This window comes from Oncorhynchus tshawytscha, linkage group LG07 (assembly GCF_018296145.1).
Source record: "Oncorhynchus tshawytscha isolate Ot180627B linkage group LG07, Otsh_v2.0, whole genome shotgun sequence".
NCBI classification, from domain to species: Eukaryota; Metazoa; Chordata; class Actinopteri; order Salmoniformes; family Salmonidae; genus Oncorhynchus; species Oncorhynchus tshawytscha.
This window is the reverse complement of record NC_056435.1, coordinates 15,486,720-15,505,717: the sequence shown is the minus strand read 5'-3', so window position 1 is coordinate 15,505,717 and position 18,998 is coordinate 15,486,720. Positions and strand designations below refer to the sequence as shown.

At 43.8% G+C, this 18,998-nt stretch overlaps 1 protein-coding gene across 3 annotated transcripts in view; it reads left to right on the top strand.

Moving 5' to 3' along the window:
• The window catches only part of LOC112220188 (zinc finger protein 385B-like), a 150,988-nt gene that overhangs the window by 81,639 nt on the left and 50,351 nt on the right, over positions 1–18,998 (top strand). For all 3 annotated transcript variants that reach the window (XM_042324151.1, XM_042324150.1, XM_024381876.2), the window contains one exon: positions 7,118–7,260. In XM_042324151.1, the coding sequence (XP_042180085.1) occupies positions 7,118–7,260 (143 nt within the window). The remainder of the gene's footprint in view (positions 1–7,117; positions 7,261–18,998) is intronic.

Genomic DNA, 18,998 nt, shown 5'->3' with positions numbered 1-18,998 from the left:
AACGAATTACTTTGGGAAAAAATATTGCTGATTTACAGAAATATTGGAACAAAGTTGTCTAATGAAGGCAAACAATTTAGAATCCTCCAATCCTGTAGCCTACTCCCGACAATCACGTTGTACAGTGCCATTTTCCATTCGAAATTCAAGCAAACAAATACAGGTCTCAGTAATAGTAAGAATTTTGCACAGCTATCTTTTGAAATGTAAGGCTATATTGCCTGAGATGGCTTTCTCAGAGAGAGATACACAAATTCTGTTCGTGTGCCTGCATATGTGCATGTTTTTGTTTCACCTTTATTTAACCAGGTAAGCTAGTTGAGAACAAGTTCTCATTTACAACTGCGACCTGGCCAAGATAAAGCAAAGCAGTGTGACAGAAACAGTGTGACAGAAACAACACAGAGTTACACATGGAATAAACAAGTCAATATGTCACGGCCTGACCTTAGAGAACCTTTTATTTCTCTATTTTGGTTAGGTCAGGGTGTGACTAGGGTGGGTAGTCTAGTTTTTTTATTTTCTATGTTGGCCTGGTATGGTTCCCAATCAGAGTCAGCTGTCTATCGTTGTCTCTGATTGGGGATCATATTTAGGCAGCCTTTTTCCACCTGTTGTGTGTGGGATCTTGATTTTGTATTGTTGCTTTTTAGCCCTACAAAGCTGTACGTCTCGTTTGTTACTCTTTCTTGTTTTGTGCCGGTTATCATAAATGAAAAATGATTAACCTACGACCATCCTTCCAACAACAATCGTTACACAATAACACAATATAAAAAAAAGAAAGTCTATATACAGAGTGTGCAAAGGGCATAAGGAGGTAAGGCAATAAATTGGCCATAGTAGCAAAGTAATTACAATTTAGCAGATTAACACTGGAGTGATAGATGAGCAGATGATGATGAGTAGATGATGGTGTGTAAGTAGTGATATTGGTGTGCAAAAAAACAGCAAAGTAAATAAAAGCAATATTAGGATGACGTAGGTAGATTGGGAGGGCTATTTACAGATGGACCATGTTCAGCTGCAGCGATCGATTAGCTGCTAAGATAGCTGATATTTAAAGTTAGTGAGGGAAATGTAAGTCTCCAGCTTCAGCGATTTTTGCAATTCGTTCCAGTCACTGGCAGCAGAGAACTGAAAGGAAAGGTGTTCAAATGAGGTGTTGGCTTTGGAGATGACCAGTGAGATATACCTGCTGGAGCGTGTGCTACAGGTGGGTGTTAGCGTGACCAGTGAGCTGAGATAAGGCGGAGCTTTACCTAGCATAGACTTATAGATGACTTGGAGCCAGTGTGTCTAGCGACAAATATGTAGCGAGGGCCAGCCGACTAGAGCATACAGGTCGCAGCGGTGGGTGATATAAGGCGCTTTGGTAACAAAACGGATGGCACTGTGATAGATTACATGCAATTTGCTGAGTAGAGTATTGGAAGCTATTTTGTAGATGACATCTCCGAAGTTGAGGATTGGTAGGATAGTCAGTTTTACTAGGGTAAGTTTGGCGGCGTGAGTGAAGGAGGCTCTGTTGCTGAATAGGAAGCCGACTCTAGATTTGATTTTGGTTTGGAGATGTTTGATATGAGTCTGGAAGGAGTTTACAGTCTAGCCACAGACCTAGGTATTTGTAGTTGTCCACGTATTCTAGGTCAGAACCGTCCAGAGTACTTCAGAACATCTGTGATCTGGATTTGGGTGAAGGAGAAGCTGGGGAGGCTCGGGCAAGTAGCTGCGAGGGGTGCGGAGCTGTTGGTTGGGGTAGCCAGGAGGAAAGCATGGCCAGCCGTTGAGAAATGCTTGTTGAAATGTTCGATTATCATGGATTTATTGGTGGTGACCGTGTCACCTAGCCGCAGTGCAGTGGGCAGCTGGGAGGAGGTGCTCTTGTTCTCCATGGACTTTACAGTGTTACAAAACTTTTGGGATTTAGAGCTACAGGATGCACAATTCGGTTTGAAAAAGCTAGCCTTTGCTTTCCTGACTGACTGTGTGTATTGGTTCCTGACTTCCCTGAACAGTTGCATGCCGTGAGATTGGGAGCATCTAGCTTAGATTGTAGGACTGCTGGGGTGTTAAGCATATTCCAGTTTAGGTCACCTAACAGAACAAACTCTGAAGATAGATGGGGGGCAATCAATTCACATATGGTGTCCAGTGCACAGGTGGGAGCTGAGGGAGTCTATAATAGGCGGCAACAGTGAGAAACTTATTTCTGGAGAGATTAATTTTAAAATTAGAAGCTCGAACTGTTTGGACATAGACCTGGAAAGTATGACAGAACTTTGCAAGCTATCTCTGCAGTAGATTGCAACTCCTCCCCTTTTGGCAGTTCTATCTTGACGGAAAATGTTGTAGTTTGGTATGGAAATCTCAGAATTTTTTGGTGGCCTTCCTAAGCCAGGATTCAGACACGGCAAGGACATCAGGGTTGGCGGAGTGTGCTAAAAGCAGTGAGTAAAACAAATTTAGGGAGGAGGCTTCTGATGTTAACTGTCATGAAACCAAGGCTTTTTCAATTACAGAAGTCAACAAATGAGAGTGCCTGGGGACACACAGGGCCTGGGTTAGCCTCCACATCACCCGAGGAACAGAGGAGGAGTAGGATGAGGGTAAGGCTAAAGGCTAGCAAAACTGGTTGTCTAGTGCTTTGGGGACAGAGAATAAAAGGAGCAGATTTCTGGGCGTGGTAGAAAAGATTCAGGGCATAATGTGCAGGAAGGGGTATGGTGGGGTGCGGGTACAGTGGAGGTAAGCCCAGGCACTGAGTGATGATAAGAGAGGTTGCATCTCAGGACACGCTGGTTATACTGGGTGAGGTCACAGCATGTGTGGGAGGTGGGACAAAGGAGGTATCTAAGGCATGTACAGTGGGACTAGGGGCTCCGCAGTAAACTAAAACAATGATGATTACCCTAAACAACAGTATACAAGGCATATTGACATTTGAGAGAGGCATAAAGCGAGGCATAAATCAATCACAGGTGTTGATTGGGAGATTGCTAAGTCATCAACGGGTAAGACAACAAGATCTAATCAGCTAAGACAACAACAGGTAAAATGGCCATTTATGGGCAGAGAGGGTCGGTTAATTACACACAGGGTTAACTACACACGGTTAACTACACACAGTTCGGGGCACCGTGATAAATGAACAGTCCAGCAGGCATCAGCTATGTAGCCAAGTGATCATAGGGTCCAGTGTACAGCAATAGATGAAAAGGCAAGCCGCTAGGTATTTGTTACTACGCTAGCACGCGGGAGACACTGCGTTTTAAGTTAGCAGTCCGGGGTAAGTAGAAGCGTCTGCTCAGTCGTCCGGCAAAGACCGGTTGAAAGCACAGCTGATGGAAATATGTCTGCGGGCCACATGTGGTGGGGCGGGGCGCCGGGCCAGATGGCGAAAGAGGTAGTGTAGTTGTGGTAATGTTGTTTGCTAGCCGGGAGATGCGCCTGGATCAGGGCTAGCTTCGGGGCTGGGTCACTCAGTGGCAGCTAGCTAGATGTGATGATCAATGGTCCAGGGTTTACGGCAGGAATCTGGCGTTGTAGTGGAGAAAAACGGTCCAAGGCTGGCAGGTATTATCCAGGCTAAAAAAATGGTGTGTGCGTGCTGCCATTAAATAATTTTGTTTTGGTATTGTAATTTGCTCAACATTTCTTTGAATCGTCATTGTGTTTCCTTAGTGACTATTTCAGATTTCAAATTGCCTTGATGTTATTCAGAACAGAGTGTGCCGGCTGTTTTTGTCTCTCTCCAGTCTGGCTGTGGAGCTGCAATCACTGCTTTGAATATTGATGAGAGTTCAAAGAGATTGTTAGCATACGTTTCTTTCTGATTACAGCATCACTAATATGACCAGTGTATATCTGCTACTTGTGTGCTGTGCTATAATTTATATTGATATTTGAGCATAATCTCTCAATCATGTTTTAATGAGTAAAATTATACCTGCAAAATGTTACTGTCCATCCATATTTTATTGTTTGACAGATATAGTATGAAATGAAGGGGAGATAAAGAGAAGGGAGCTGCAGTGTAGGGCCGGTAGATGCTGAGATTTGTACCATGGCAGGCAGAGGAATCATATACATGCTTTAACGACAAGGCCAGCCTCAGGCACCAATAGCTTTTGTTCAAAACATTTTTTTTTCTATGGCCTGACATTGTCAAATGAATATTTCATCAAAAGAGATGAGAGGGATGCTCTATTGCATCGAGAGTTTGGTATGACCTTAGGAAAGAGGATCTAATTGTGGTCGTTAACCTAAAGCTCTGGATTAAGCTGTCAGTTAGCCTGCTCCATGTTTTCAATAAACACTCTTTACGTTGACCTTATTCCATGCAGATGTGCATGAGTTATTGGTTCCCTTAAATGACACGGCATGCTTTTCATCCACTTCAACGGGAAAGGCAACTGGAAAATGTTAGATGTCTCAGAGACTTACCCAAAAGGTTGGCTGGTCTTCATTAAAGTGCCGTAAATCACTTCTGTATTCCCTTTTTGTTTGCTAAGCTCTACTGACCTTAACTTTGCTGTTAAAATATAAATTTAATTATAAATTTAATTTTAAAGCACCTCATACCTGGAACGGATCGGCGTCCTGTCAACGGGTCAGTTGTAAATCATGCAGCGCCTTGTGTCACGATCGCAGGTTTTAGAGAAGCAATAAATGTCGGTACTTATAAGTGTCTTATATCGGCTGAAAGCTTAAATTTTTGTTAATGTAACTGCACTGTCCAATTTATAGTAGCTATTACTGCGAAAAAATGCCATGCTATTGTTTGAGGAGAGCTCCTAACAACAAAACACTTTTCACGCACATTAGGTTTGATAAATTCACCTCTGAAGGTGAAACGTTCTGAAATCTATCATCTAAAGGGTCCCAGAGATAACATGAGTTGTTGTTTTGTTAGATAAAATCATTTTTCATATTCTAAAAAGGTCCATATAGCATGCGCGATCGATTTTTGTATTTCCACTCGTTCAATTTGCAAAGAAAGGAATCTGTGAAAATCTAACCCTAATAAACGTTGTGTCAACCAGCCAAATCACGTCCGCATGTATTCCTCAGAGATCCTAGAATGTAACCAGACTTCACTATATCATTAGCGGTGTAGTATATCCTATAGGACACTATATTTGGTCACAGAGCGACGCCTTCATGGCATGCCGATGACGCGGGCGGTCTTCACTTGAACGACTCTAACTTTGTCAAATAAGCTCCCATCAGGGTTAACAAAGCTAGCTAGATAGCCAATGAGCTGGGCGTTACGGGAGTATCCGGGAACCCTATATGTGTCCGAAAATGTAGCTACTAACCTTGTACAACAGCATGCCTTTTCCTTTTGGACAAAAATTATAATTAATATTAAAAGTTATGATGTTATAAAAATTGGTTGCAAATGTTGAACTTATAATATGGCTACTAATACCGGAAAAGCTAAATCAAAGTCCAAGTATACAGATTTGACAATATTCTTGCAGAAAAATGTCATATGAATGCAAATGTCTCCTTCACGATTTGCCCAAATGTACCTGGGTGACTTCACACTAGATGTCATGTAGTTCGCTCATACTTCAAGTTATCTGTCTGAAACTTTGCACATACACTGCTGCCATCTTTTGGACACCATCAGACTTGGAGTGATTGCTAGAACTGGGACTTTTCTCTTGCATTTCAAAGATGGTTGTTGTATTTTCTTCCACCAGATCTATTGTGTTATATTCTCCTACATTCAATTCACATTTACACAAACTTCAAAGTGTTTACTATCAAATATGTAAATATACATATCCTTGCTTCAGGGCCTGAGCTGAGATAGATTTGGTATGTCATTTTAGGCGAAATTGAAAAAAAGGAGGCTATCCCTAAGAAGTTTTAACTCTTGAGGTTCCTCAGGTCTCCACCAAACTAGGTAAATCCACATTTAATTTTAAAGCACCTCATTGCTGGAACCAACTACAAAAGACATTACAATGGAATGTTTTTGTGCCGCTTGGGCAATTTAAAATATTGATTGGGGACCTTCTTATTGAGGAATGTAATTGTTTTCTTGTAAATGTGTGTTGTGTGGTATTTTACTTGTTTTATATTGTATTTGATTTGAGATTTTCTCAAATGAAATTGTAGATGCAGGGCTTCCTTGTGAAAGAGACCCTTGTATAAATAAACTCCTTGCTTAAATAAAGGTCATATAAAAAAATATACCTTAACGTTGCCTCGAGGATCCTCTGTTCCTCCAAAACCACATTCCAAAGTGTGTGTTTTTATCTGAAAAGATATTGAAAATAAAGTTAGACACGTTTTCTGAAACTCTGCTGTGATGTATTCGTCCTGTTGTGATGTATAGCTGCCAAAATTGCAAACTCATTATTGATTTATTGTTGTCGTTTGCATTTTAATTGGATTTCATCAGTTATACGCTTTCATAGAATTCTGTCTGCTTAAACATCATCAATAATGGATTATGTGATGATCTAAGTCAAGAGCTATGAACTACAATGTTATTATAAGATATTGCAAGTTACATTTCAGTGTGTATTAGTCTGTACGATGCTTTTGATAAAACCGTCTGCTAAAATGGATGTACTATGCTATATACTATGATGTGTTGGGTTATTTTGAGTGGGACTGTTTTTTGGAGATTCAGCATGTATGTTCGACTGGATTGATGTGGGATTGTATCAATTGTTAAGTGGGCGCAGAATTACCATGCTGCCTCAGCACAGGTGCATTCTAGTCCCTTGGTGCGTCGTACTGTATGACATGATTGTCTGTGAGGGGATCCAAAGCATCCAAAGCGGTCTAAAGCATTGTAGGCTGTCATTGTAAATACGAATGTGTTTTTAACTGATTTGCCTAGTTAAATAAAGGTTAAATAAAATAAAATACTTATCCACGCTCCATCTCCTCTTCTTCCGTCCTCTTGATGCCGTCCGTAGGAATGAATTACATGTGTGTGCAAGCACTGTTGCAGATATAACCATGGTTTCCTGTGAGTTTGGAAGACATTTACGTATCTAATTTCTCTCTGTCTCTTCCTCCACTCTCTATCGCTTTATCTCTCTCTACTGTTGCTAAATTGCGTTCTCTCTCTCTCTCTCTCTTTCTGTAGGAAGTGCCTTCCATAGCAGCTGTCTCCCGGCGTTGGTGCGGAACCCTCCTGTTATGATGCAGTCCACTCTGGATATGAAGTCCTTCATGTCCTTCCCGGTGGACACCACATCAGCAGTGGGACTCTTCCCCAACTTCAACACAGTGAGTCTCCTGCTATCACTTCCTATCTCACTGAACTGCTCTGATCTGAATTGATAAGTGATGCTTTGGGCTGGACAATTAAAGCAAAAGTTGGTGATTGGTACATCCATTTTGGGACTTTAAAATTAATACAAACTAATACAACCTATATACAAATGGCTCATAAGCTTGGATCGACTGTCTTACCCCATCAAAAATGTCTTGTTTTTAGGAGCATTTATGTCCACTTGTTCTCATGTCTTTTTGGTCTCATCTCTTTCACTTCATTCTGTGCTTTGCACACCTTCCCATTTACTCACAAACGCCAAGCCTCTTTCCCTGCCACTCACAACAACAAAGGTGAAAGATCACTTCTTCCTTTCTGACAAGCGGTTTCAACTCGCCATTTGCATTTGAGGTTTGGTCCAACAAAATCAGTCATAAGGACACTGAAAGACATTTAGACATTATTTGTTAACCTTTCTAACAATACCCTTTTTATGTCTCAACTCCTCAAATTGCATGCAAAGCAGACACTACTAAAACAGCACTATTAATGAAAATTGATCCTGGAAAATTCATGCTCAGTTTGTCGTGCTGTACCAAGTACAGCTTGTCGTGCAGTACCAAGTACAGCTTGTCGTGCAGTACCAAGTACAGTTTGTCGTGCAGTACCAAGTACAGTTTGTCGTGCAGTACCAAGTACAGTTTGTCGTGCAGTACCAAGTACAGTTTGTCCTGCAGTACCAAGTACAGTTTGTCATGCTGTACCAAGTACAGCTTGTCGTGTGTGGCATTGCGGTACCAAGTACCACTAGCAGCATTTTAGCCAAAGACTGTTATACTAACTGTTATACTTTGTTTAGATGTTGAAATCAAGTGGCCTCCCAATTCCTTACATAATTGCAATTTATGCTTATTGCGCCTATGAAATAACACATATAACACAAATGATAGTCCCACGAAGCCCAAACCAGATGGCATGGTGCATTGCTGCTGAATGCTGTGGTAGTCATGATGGTTAAGTGTGCCTTTAATTCTAAATAAATCACAGACAGTGTCACCAGCAAGGCCACACCATAACACCTCCTCCTCCATGATTTACTGTGGGAAATACACTTGCAGAGATCATCCGTTCACCAACACCGCGTCTCACAAAGACAGCGGTTGGAACCAAAAATCTCCATTTTGGACTCCAGACCAAAGGACAAATTTCCACCGGTCTAATGTCCATTGCTCTTGTTTCTTGGCCCCAGCAAGTCTCTTCTTCTTATTGGTGTCATTTAGTAGTGGTTTCTTTGCAGAAATTTCGACCATGAAGGCCTGATTCACACAGTCTCCTCTGAACACACGCACCCCTGGGGAGCTTCAGTGTTGAGGATCACCGTGGTAGATGTGTTGCTACCTGATCTCTGTTTTAACCAGTTAATTAAAGATACCTTTTTCATGATTTTGAAAATTTGAGAAAAAATATGTCATATAACCAGATGACAACCAGATAGACAGCCTTTTCTGGCTGCTAGAAATATGTTATCAAAACGTCCTTATATGACAGGTATACAACCTGACCATGCGTTGTAAAATAATATAGCGTTGTGGTGGAGTGTAAGAGATACTCCGCTGCCCTGGCATGAGGTCAGCAGTGTCCATGCATCTTTCATGGGAACAGCGAGAAGTTGTCCATAGTTATAATTCGCAGTGGTTACTCGTTTTCCGAGCGAAGAGAATTGGCAGGGCAATAGGTGGCATAGTATTGTGCTCACCCAATCTAGCCCCTGCTCTCTTAACAGAAGGTCATATCCCATCGATAGGCCTCTATGCCTGTGTGTGTTTGCAAAAGCAACATTTTCTGAAGACGGCGCCCCACACACACACACACACACACAAGTATTACTAGCATTTTCCAACCAAACATTAGCGTCACGAAAGTCAGAAATAACAATAAAATAAATCGCTTATCATTGAAGACCTTCCTCTGGTGGCAATGCCAAGTGTCCTAACTACCCAGTGAATGTTCGTTTTGTTTGATAAAATCAATTTTTATAGCCTAACACAAAACATTTGTAAACCGGTTGCGTCGTGATTTCTGTCTCATTAAAGTTTGGACGAAGCGTTCGTGGTATTTACACACACTAAACAAACGTTTATCCAGTCATGGTTGGTTTCATTGCAATCCTCTGGTTGTTATTAACACAACCATACATGATGGTTATTTTCCCGGGACGTATTGACCGAAACAAAAACGATTTGAAGACACCAATCAATGACCTCATTGCGCACCAATGGTAGGACCGGACTATCGTTGATTGACTGTATTTTGGCCCAATGACCACTGATCCTATTGAAATCTAGCTTGGAAGATAAACAATGAGCTGAGGTAAACGGCAATATGTAATGGTTATACATTCGAAGACCAGCCTTTGTCGTAAACTCTGTCGTAAAAGAGGTTCCTTCGCCATTGCAAATCCTACTTGACGGAGCCACGAGTGTTACGCATAGCAGTACATATTCAATAGCATTTTCAACAAGTTTATATATTTAAATTATGGCGAATAAATCAGGAAAAGCTAAAACAAAATCTAGGTATACAGATTTAACCCAAATTATAGAGGAAATTGATCGAGACAGCGAGACCGAATTTCTTCAGGAAGATTAATCTTTCAGCGAAGCTAGTTTTGACTCCCAGGCGGAAAAAATATTTCTGCACGGAGAGGATGCCATGCTGGATTGGTAAGTTCTAATGCTAATGTCATTGTTTGAAATGAATATGAAATATTATTCACTTTACATTTTTTTTTTAAATTTTCTTATTTTATTTGCAATATATAAATATATATTCTGTAATGAAATGTGTAAAGTACACATTGGCAATACTGTGTGTGTGTGATATATTTTTTAAATGTATTTTACATAAACATGGAATGGAACAGCACTTCACCATAGTGATTATGTTCCCTGTACTCTATATATATATATGTTTATTTTATGTGTTGATACAGGGCTCATACATGAAAGTATTGTTACTGATTTTTAAAATATTTCAGTGGCAGTGATTCTGATTATGAGCCGCCAATGTCTAGGTGTCCATCTCCCTCTGAAGCTGGTTCATCCAGCCGGACCCCCGCTGTCTCCGGCTCCACACCTACCCGGCCAACTAGAGTTGTGAAGTCAGTGACAAAGAAGAGGAGGTGGGGAAGAGAGAAACCTGCAGACAGAGGGCCAGATGGTCGTTGGCACTCTGTGTTAGAAGATGATGTGGAACCAAATCCACCAGTTTTTAGACCCAAAAGGCAGCCAGGACCTCAACTAAACATGACTGCAAAGTGCAGCCCCCTTCAACTTTTTCAACTGTTTTTCACCTCGTCAGTTGTTGATTCCCTGGTGGCTAACACCAATAAGTATGGGGCTAAGAAGCAGGCAGGAAAGAAAGAGGCATGGAAGACCATTTCCATGTCAGACCTTTTCTGCTACTTTTCAATGGTCATTTACATGGGGCTGGTGAAGTTGAAAACTCTAAGGGACTACTGGAAAACGTCAGCTCTCTATCAACTGCCTTTCCCCATGACTGTCATGTAAAAGGTTTCTATCTCACGGGCGCTTCACATCAGTGACCCAGAAGTTGATGGGGAGAATGACAAGAAGAGAGGCACACCAAGGTTTGATAGGCTCTGTAAAATAAAACCTCTCTACCCCAGCATCGTTGATGCCTGCAAGACTTATTTTCAGCCCACCCAGAACCTGTCCATCGATGAGAGGAAGGCAGCCTCAAAGGAGCTTTGGCTGATTCTGTGTGTGCCTACACTTGCATTTTTTTTTATGAGGGGAAAAACAGTTTTGCTACCGGTAATGGACTGAGTTATGATTCTGTTATGGAGTTATTGGATTTTCAACTGCTGGGGAAGGGCTACAAACTGTTTGTGGACAACTTCTACACAAGCCCTACCCTGTTTACAGAGCTGAGGAAGCAGGAGGTGTCGGCTTGTGGCACCATTCGTACCAACCGGGTGGGATTTCCAAAGACCAAGGTGAACGACATGCCTAATCGGGCTGAGCGAGGGACCATGCGATGGATCCGTGAAGATGGCCTGCTGTTTGTGAAGTGGATGGATACCAGAGAGGTGGTCATGTGCTCCAGTATCCACAAGTCCTTCAGTGGAGATCACGTCGACAGGCGTGTGAAGGACGGTGCCGGGGCATGGACCACAAAAAATGTCCCCATTCCAACAAGAGCATGGGGGGTGTGGACCTGTCAGATGCACTGATAGGATACTACAATGTTCTTCACAAGAGCATGAAATGGTACAAAACATTTCTTTATCATTTCATTGACATTGCTGTGGTGAATTCCTTCATCCTCCAGAAGGAAATGGCCAAGAGCTGTGGATAACCCCCCATCTCACAGCTAGCCTTCAGGGAGCTGCTCATCTAGGAGCTTGCTAGCTACAGCAAGTCCACTGCAGCACCTGCTGCTCGAACCAGTGGTGTTCACCTGCCCAGATTCAGCTCTGCAGGCATGAATGTGCCTCTGGGCAAAAAGGGCACAGTAGGGAGACGTCGTTGTGTCCTTTGTCACAGGAAATGCCTAATCACCTGCACCAACTGTTCAGTAAGCCTCTGCTTTACAGCAGAAAGAGACTGCTATGGGCCATGGCACCAGCAGCACAATATTGTGTAGAGGACTGAGGGTCCTCCCAATATTGTAAATAGAAAATGTGTAAATAGTTACCCTTGTTATTTGTATGTTTTGTATGTATGCTTTGTATGTTTCTATGTTTTGTTTGGTCAGGGTGTGATCTGAGTGGGCATTCTATGTTACATGTCTAGTTTGTCTATTTCTATGTTTGGCCTGATATGGTTCTCAATCAGAGGCAGGTGTTAGTCATTGTCTCTGATTGGGAACCATATTTAGGTAGCCTGCTTGGTGTTGGGTTTTGTGGGTGATTGTTCCTGTCTCTGTGTTTGCACCAGATAGGGCTGTTTTGGTTTTTCACATTTCTTGTTTTGTTAGTCTATTCATGTATAGTTTCTTTATTAAAGAACCATGAACAATAACCATGCTGCGTTTTGGTCCGCCTCTCCTTCAACTCAAGAAAACCGTTACAGAATCACCCACCACAACAGGACAGGCAGCGGCAGCAGGAGCTACGAAGTCTGGCTTATACGACTTGGGAGGAAATAGACAGGTGGGCGGTCGACCCAGGGAGAGTGCCAGAGCCCGCCTGTGATTCGCTGGAGCAGTGCGAAGAGTGTTATAGGAGAATGGAGTTGGAGAGACGAGCACGGCGGCGCGGACGGAAGCCTTTGGGGGGGGGGCACAGGGAGAGTGTGGCAGAGTCAGGAGTCAGACCTGAGCCAACTCCCCCTATTTATCGTGAGGAGCCAAGGAGGAGATCAGAAGCAGAGCTGGTGTTGGAGGTGAGCGAAGCAGAGACTGTGAAGGAGTTAAATGGGGAAATTGGAGGAGCGAGAGATGAGGGAGTTGCTGGTTTGGTGCATGAGGCACGACATTTTCCTTACGGTGCGTGTCAGGAATTTGATGCCACCTGGGTCAGCTCTCCATTCTCATCCTGAGGTGCGTGCTAGTTGTCTGGTGAAGACTGCCAGCCTCACGCACCAGGCCTCCTGTGCATCTCCCTAGCCTTGCACGTCCTGTGCCATCTCAGCACTACAGTGCTCCTAGCAGTGCTAACCGTGGCGGGCGTGGTACTGGTCAGGCACTGTGTTATGTGGTGGTTCGCACGGTGTCCCCAGTACGCGTGCTTAGCCCGGTGCGCTACATCCCAGCTTCCCACATCTGCCGGGCTAGGGTGAAGATCCAGCCAGGGCGGTTGGTGCCAGCCCTGCTCTCAAGATCTCCAGTACGCCTTCACGGTCCAGTCCATCCTGTGCCACCTCCACACACCAGCCCTCCGGTGGCAGCTCCCCACACCAGGCTTCCTGTGCGTGTCCTCGGCCCAGTAACACCAGTGCCAGCATCAGGCCTACAGTGCGCCCCGCCTGCCCGGCGCTGCCGGAGTCTCAAATCAAATCAAATCAAATTTTATTTGTCACATACACATGGTTAGCAGATGTTAATGCGAGTGTAGTGAAATGCTTGTGCATTTGTGCATCTCCCGCCTGTCCGGCGCTGCCGGAGCCCCTCAGCCCAGAGGCGCCAGAGCTTCCGCCCCTCTGTCCCGAGCTTCCGCCCCTCTGTCCCGTGGGGTTATTTAGCCGTGGTTAGGAGGCCACGGAAGCGGACAAGGTGGCGGACTAAGTCTATGGTGAAGTGGGGGCCACGCCCAGCACCAGAGCCGCCACCGCGGACAGATGCCCACCCAGACCCTCCCCAATAGGTTCAGGTTCCGCACCTTGGGGGGGTACTGTCACACCCTGACCATAGTTTGCTTTGTATGTTTCTATGTTTTGTTTGGTTAGGGTGTGATCTGAGTGGGCATTCTATGTTACATGTCTAGTTTGTCTATTTCTATGTTTGGCCTGATAGTCATTGTCTCTGCTTGGGAACCATATTTAGGTAGCCTGTTTGGTGTTGGATTTTGTGGGTGATTGTTCCTGTCTCTGTGTTTGCACCAGATAGGGCTGTTTTGGTTTTTCACATTTCTTGTTTTGTTAGTCTATTCATGTATAGTTTCTTTATTAAAGAACCATGACTAATAACCACGCTGCGTTTTGGTCCGCCTCTCCTTCAACTCAAGAAAACCGTTACTATTTTATTTTTCATATATATATATATATATATTTCTTGGGGGGGGGGTATTAGAATAGCCTTTATGTATTTTGTATATACATTTTTGAAGGAAAGCTCTATCACTGTACCAATTCGGCCACTTGGGTACATTTGTGTGGGACACCTGGGTGACTTCATGCTCAATGTCATGTAGCTCGCTCATTTTTGAAGTTCTGTCTAAAACTTTGCTCAGCTATTGTTGCCATCTTATGTTCTTCATTCAAATCATCCACAGTATCCTATCTGTATGTTTGGCTGTTCTTGGCTATTTGAAAGATGATGCGGCAACAATAAACAGAAAACGTATGTTTATTTCCTTGTATTTTATTATACCAGATGTATTGTTATATTCACATTCCCACAATTCAGAGTTGTTTCCTTTCAAATGATAACAAGAATATGCATATCCTTACCTCTGGGCCTGAGCTACAGGCAGTTTGATTAGGGTATGTCTTTAGGTGGAAATTGAGAAGGGGGGGGTACCCCAAAGAAGTTAAGGTTAGAATTAGGGTCAGGAGCTAGGGTTAGTTTTAGGGTAAGGGTACGAGTTAGTGGTTAGGGAAAGTTTACCTGTACAAGAGAGAGTGGTTGTGTGTACTGGGATTAATGTTTGAACACACCAGACTATAACCTATACACATTATGTCTGTTCAGAAAGTGAAAGCCTTTGATTTTCTGGTTGATCTACTGTATCTCTGTTAGTAATCTAAAAGGGCATTCTGTGTGTGACTGTGTCTGTGCACACATAAATATATACACACACTACTTCCTGTGATGAATGATTAGGCAAGACTTCATTAGAACGATTCCGCGTACCCATCTATCAGGCTGATTAGTGGGGTGTGGCTGGGCATGCGGAAAATTATTTCTACATGATTGCATCATAGCCCCAGAGCCGGTGCGTGCCCTCCATTCTGAGACTGTGTAATCAATACTTGTTGGAAAGCAAACACAGCAGATAATGTCTGCGTTCCAAAGGGTAGCCTTTTCCCAATATAGTGCACTTCCTTTGACTAAAGCTCTTTGGACCGTGATCAAAGTTGTGCACTAAATAGGGTGCCATTTGGGACATAGACAATGGGCAACTAGAGGGCAGCCAGGCCAAAAAAAGGCCCTGATCAAAAATTTTACGGACACGATTCAACTGTATCCAGGAGCTAGGTAAGGCAAGAGGTGCTAACTTGACTGATGCTAACTTGACTGATATTATTGGATGGACAATAAACAAGGTAATAGACAAACACACTCACACACACTCATCCATAGACCGACAGATACCAAAACAAGCAAACACTCACAATAGCAAGCCAGCGACAAACCAGCACGTGTGAGTGACAAGCCTGAACACACCGACAAGCACATTCGTGAGTGACCGTTACAAAATACCTCACATGGTGCCATGACTATTGCCACCGCTTGATCAAATTAGTTTTTCTTGTGCATGCCGTGTCGGAATATATTTGTCTTGTTCCGAGCATCTGTTACAGTCAGGTGTGTGTTAGGTTGAGCCTATTAGGCTTTAATGGTCTATAACACTGCAACAGCGAGAACCACAGCTTTGTATGCGTGTGTGTGCGTGGGCATGTGCGTGTGTGCATCTGTGTCGTTAGTTGCCTTTTCCTGCTAGTGTATGCTACAGCCTGCATCTTCGTTTGCTGCTCATGTTTTATGCATCCCACAGCACACAACCTCTTTGTTCCCGCGCCAGGATATGTAAAACTGGCGAGCCTCAGCTCTTCATGCCAAGCATTCCTGGCTCCAGACTTGACATTTGCCACACAGGACCTCTCAATGCCTGTTAAGTCAACAAACACTCAAACACTGCACCTCGCCTGTAATGGGGTGCGTGCTGGTGGCAGGGAAGTCAGGCGCAGGAGAATGAACTTGGTATAAACGAAGCAGTTTAATAAGTACTCAAACTCCGTTAACCAAAATGTACAAAATAAAATGGGGTGAAACACCCGTCGCGCACCAGAACATAATCTTGCACAAACATACAACAAACAATCACCGACAAGGACATGAGGGGAAACAGAGGGTGAAATACACAACATGTAATTGATGGGATTCAAACCAGGTGTGATGTAAGACAAGACAAAACCAATGGAAAATGAAAAATGGATCAGCGATGGCTAGAAGGTCGGTGACGTCGTCCGTCGAACACCGCCCAAACAAGGAGAGGGACCAACTTCGGCGGAAGTCGTGACATCGCCACTTGTCTTAAACATTATATTCTCTCTCTCTTGCTGCTTTGCTCTGCCCAAATTATAAATTATTGCTCCTACACATACCCTTATAAGGTGTTTGAGTTAGAACCAGTAGTGGAAAAAATACCCAATTGTCATCACCCAGTAAAATACTACCGGAGTAAAAGTATTTGGTTTTACATATACTTAAGTCTCAAAAGTAAATGTAATTACTAAAATATGCTGAAACCTTTGACGCGTATGATCACGTATTTGTTGAGTGGTCCCTGCAGCGTATGCTCTCAAATATGTGACTGGAACAGTAGCAACAGAATGTACGACACAACAAACGCGTCTAAACAGCATCTAGTATCTAAATGTTTTTTGTACTGATGGAAAATTAAGGTCTTAAACTTTATTCCTCAATTTGACCTTTTATTATAAAAGCAACAGAACATAAAAGATAAATGCAAACTTCATCATCCAAGAAATCACACGGAACACATCCACAGTCAAACTCATTCTATAAACTGTAATGAATACTCAGAGAGAAAAAGGTGTAGATTCACGCGCAGAGGGCGGCAGGTGTTTATTTCACCCTCGCAGAACGCATGAATCGTGGTCAAATGCAGGCAAGGCAACAGGCAGGTGAATCAAAACTAGGACTGAAGACTATAACTGGTTCGCACAAACGAGCTAGGAAAAGTCTTAGTTGAGTCAAATTGAACAATACCTCACAAAGGCACAAACAGAATGAACTGAACTGAATAAGGAGCTGATGAGACCAGGTGGGTAACTAACACAGGTGAAATCAATGAACAAAAATGAAAGACAGGGCTACGTTCAAGAACACAAAAGAAACAGAACACAAGGTTGACTTGCCGGACCTCACCCCCGAGGTAGCCCACCCCCCCTTCAAGCCCATAACCTTCCCAGTCTGCTAGATAGTGGATAGGGCTCTCAGGTGTTTGAAATCAAGGATGGCCTGAATGGCGTAGGCAGGTTCCCCTCCGATGTCCAACAGTGGGGGCGCACTGTGGGTCGAGACTGGAGGATGAAGAGGACTGTAGGTGACCAGTTTTAACAGAGATGCATGGAAGGACGAGGAGACTTTATATTGACCGGGTAACTGGAGGGGGTATGTGATGCGATGGGTTATCTTGAAGGGACCAATGAAGCGAGGACAGAACGTTTTGCAGGGGAGGTGGAGCCGGATGTCTCTGGTAGAGAGCAACACATGCTGTCTGGGGTGAAAGAGTGGCGTAGGTTGGCGGCGTATGTCGGCAAAGCATTTCTGGGTATTAGAGGCTTCCTGCAGATGCCGGTGAGTGGTCTCCCATATCCGCTACTACGCCAAAACCAGTCATCGACAGCTGGGACAGTACCAGGCTTCACCTCCCAGTGGAATATGGGGGGTTGGTAACCAAGTGAAACGGAGTAAGGTGGAAGGATGAATGCATGAGTGAGTTCTGAGCGTATTCGGCCCAGGCCATAAAAAGTGTGGAGAGGCAGAACATTGTTGGCTGAGGTACTTCCCTATTTCTTGGTTCAGGCATTCCGTCTGCCCGTTGGTATGGGGATGGTACCTGGATCAGAGTCTTTTGGCTGGTAAGGGCAGTAAGGGGAGCGGCAGTATAACAGAAGTTACGAATGAACCGGCGATAGTAGTTTGAGAACCCAATGAAACATTGGAGTTCCTTAACGGTGGTGGGTTTGGGCCAGTTACTGGTGGTGGTGACTTTGTTCTCATCCGTGCTGACCCCTCCAGGTGTCAGTACGAAACCGAGGAAGCTTACCGAGGTTACATGGAAGGTGCTCTTTTCAGTCTTGACATAAAGGTTATGGTCAAGGAGCCGTATGGTCAAAGAACCTTTTGCACATGCTGTATGTGTTCCTTCAGGGAATGGGAGTAAATCAGGATGTCATCAATGTAGATGATGAGAAAGCGGTTGATCATATCCTGGAAAACCTTGTTCATAAAGGATTGGAAGACGGTGGGGGTGTTAGTAAGGCCGTAGGGCATGACCAGGTAGTGCCCAAGTGCGGTGATAAAGGCCGTCTTCCATTCCTCGCCTTCACGTATACGGACAAGGTTATATGCACTTAGTAGGTTGAGTTTTGTGTAGATGTTGGCGCGGCCCACTTGTTCAAGGGTCACTGGGATCAGAGGAAGAGGGAAACGGTTCTTGACCGTGACGTCATTCAGGGAACGGTACTCAATACATGGACGAAGACCACTGTCCTTTTTTCCAACGAAGAAGAAGCTGGACGCAGCCGGGGAAGAAGGATGATGAATGAAACCATTGAGTGTTTCGATTTTCGAGTGTTTCATCAATGTAGTTCTCCATTGCCTAATTTTCCGGGATCGATAGGGGTTTAACACAGCCCTTTGGTGGGGACACTACAGGGAGTAAGTCAATAGCACAGTCCCCTGGGCAATGTGGAGGCAGAGTGGAGGCCTTGATTTTGCTGAAGACATTGCTGTACTGGGCATATTCAGATGGTATGGTGGGTGGCACTGCAGGGTAGGCTGAGACAACTCGTGAAGCAGGTAGAAGACCAGAACAGTAGTTCACCTTATCGCCATGAGACGGCAGGGTCGTGACGACAAGGCCAGGGGTGTCCGAGGATGAGTAGCTGTTTGGGGGATGAGAGTTCCATGAGTTGAATGGTTTCGGTGTGGAAGACTTCAATCTGGAGGGTGAGGTTGACTATGAAAATAAATAAAGAACCTTTTATAAACCAGTCTAAATAACAGGTTGCGCTGACAAAAAAAAACACAAGTTAGCGACCTAACAGCTAGACTTGTTTACAATGTACCACATCTCTGGTGAGCACAAGAGCCT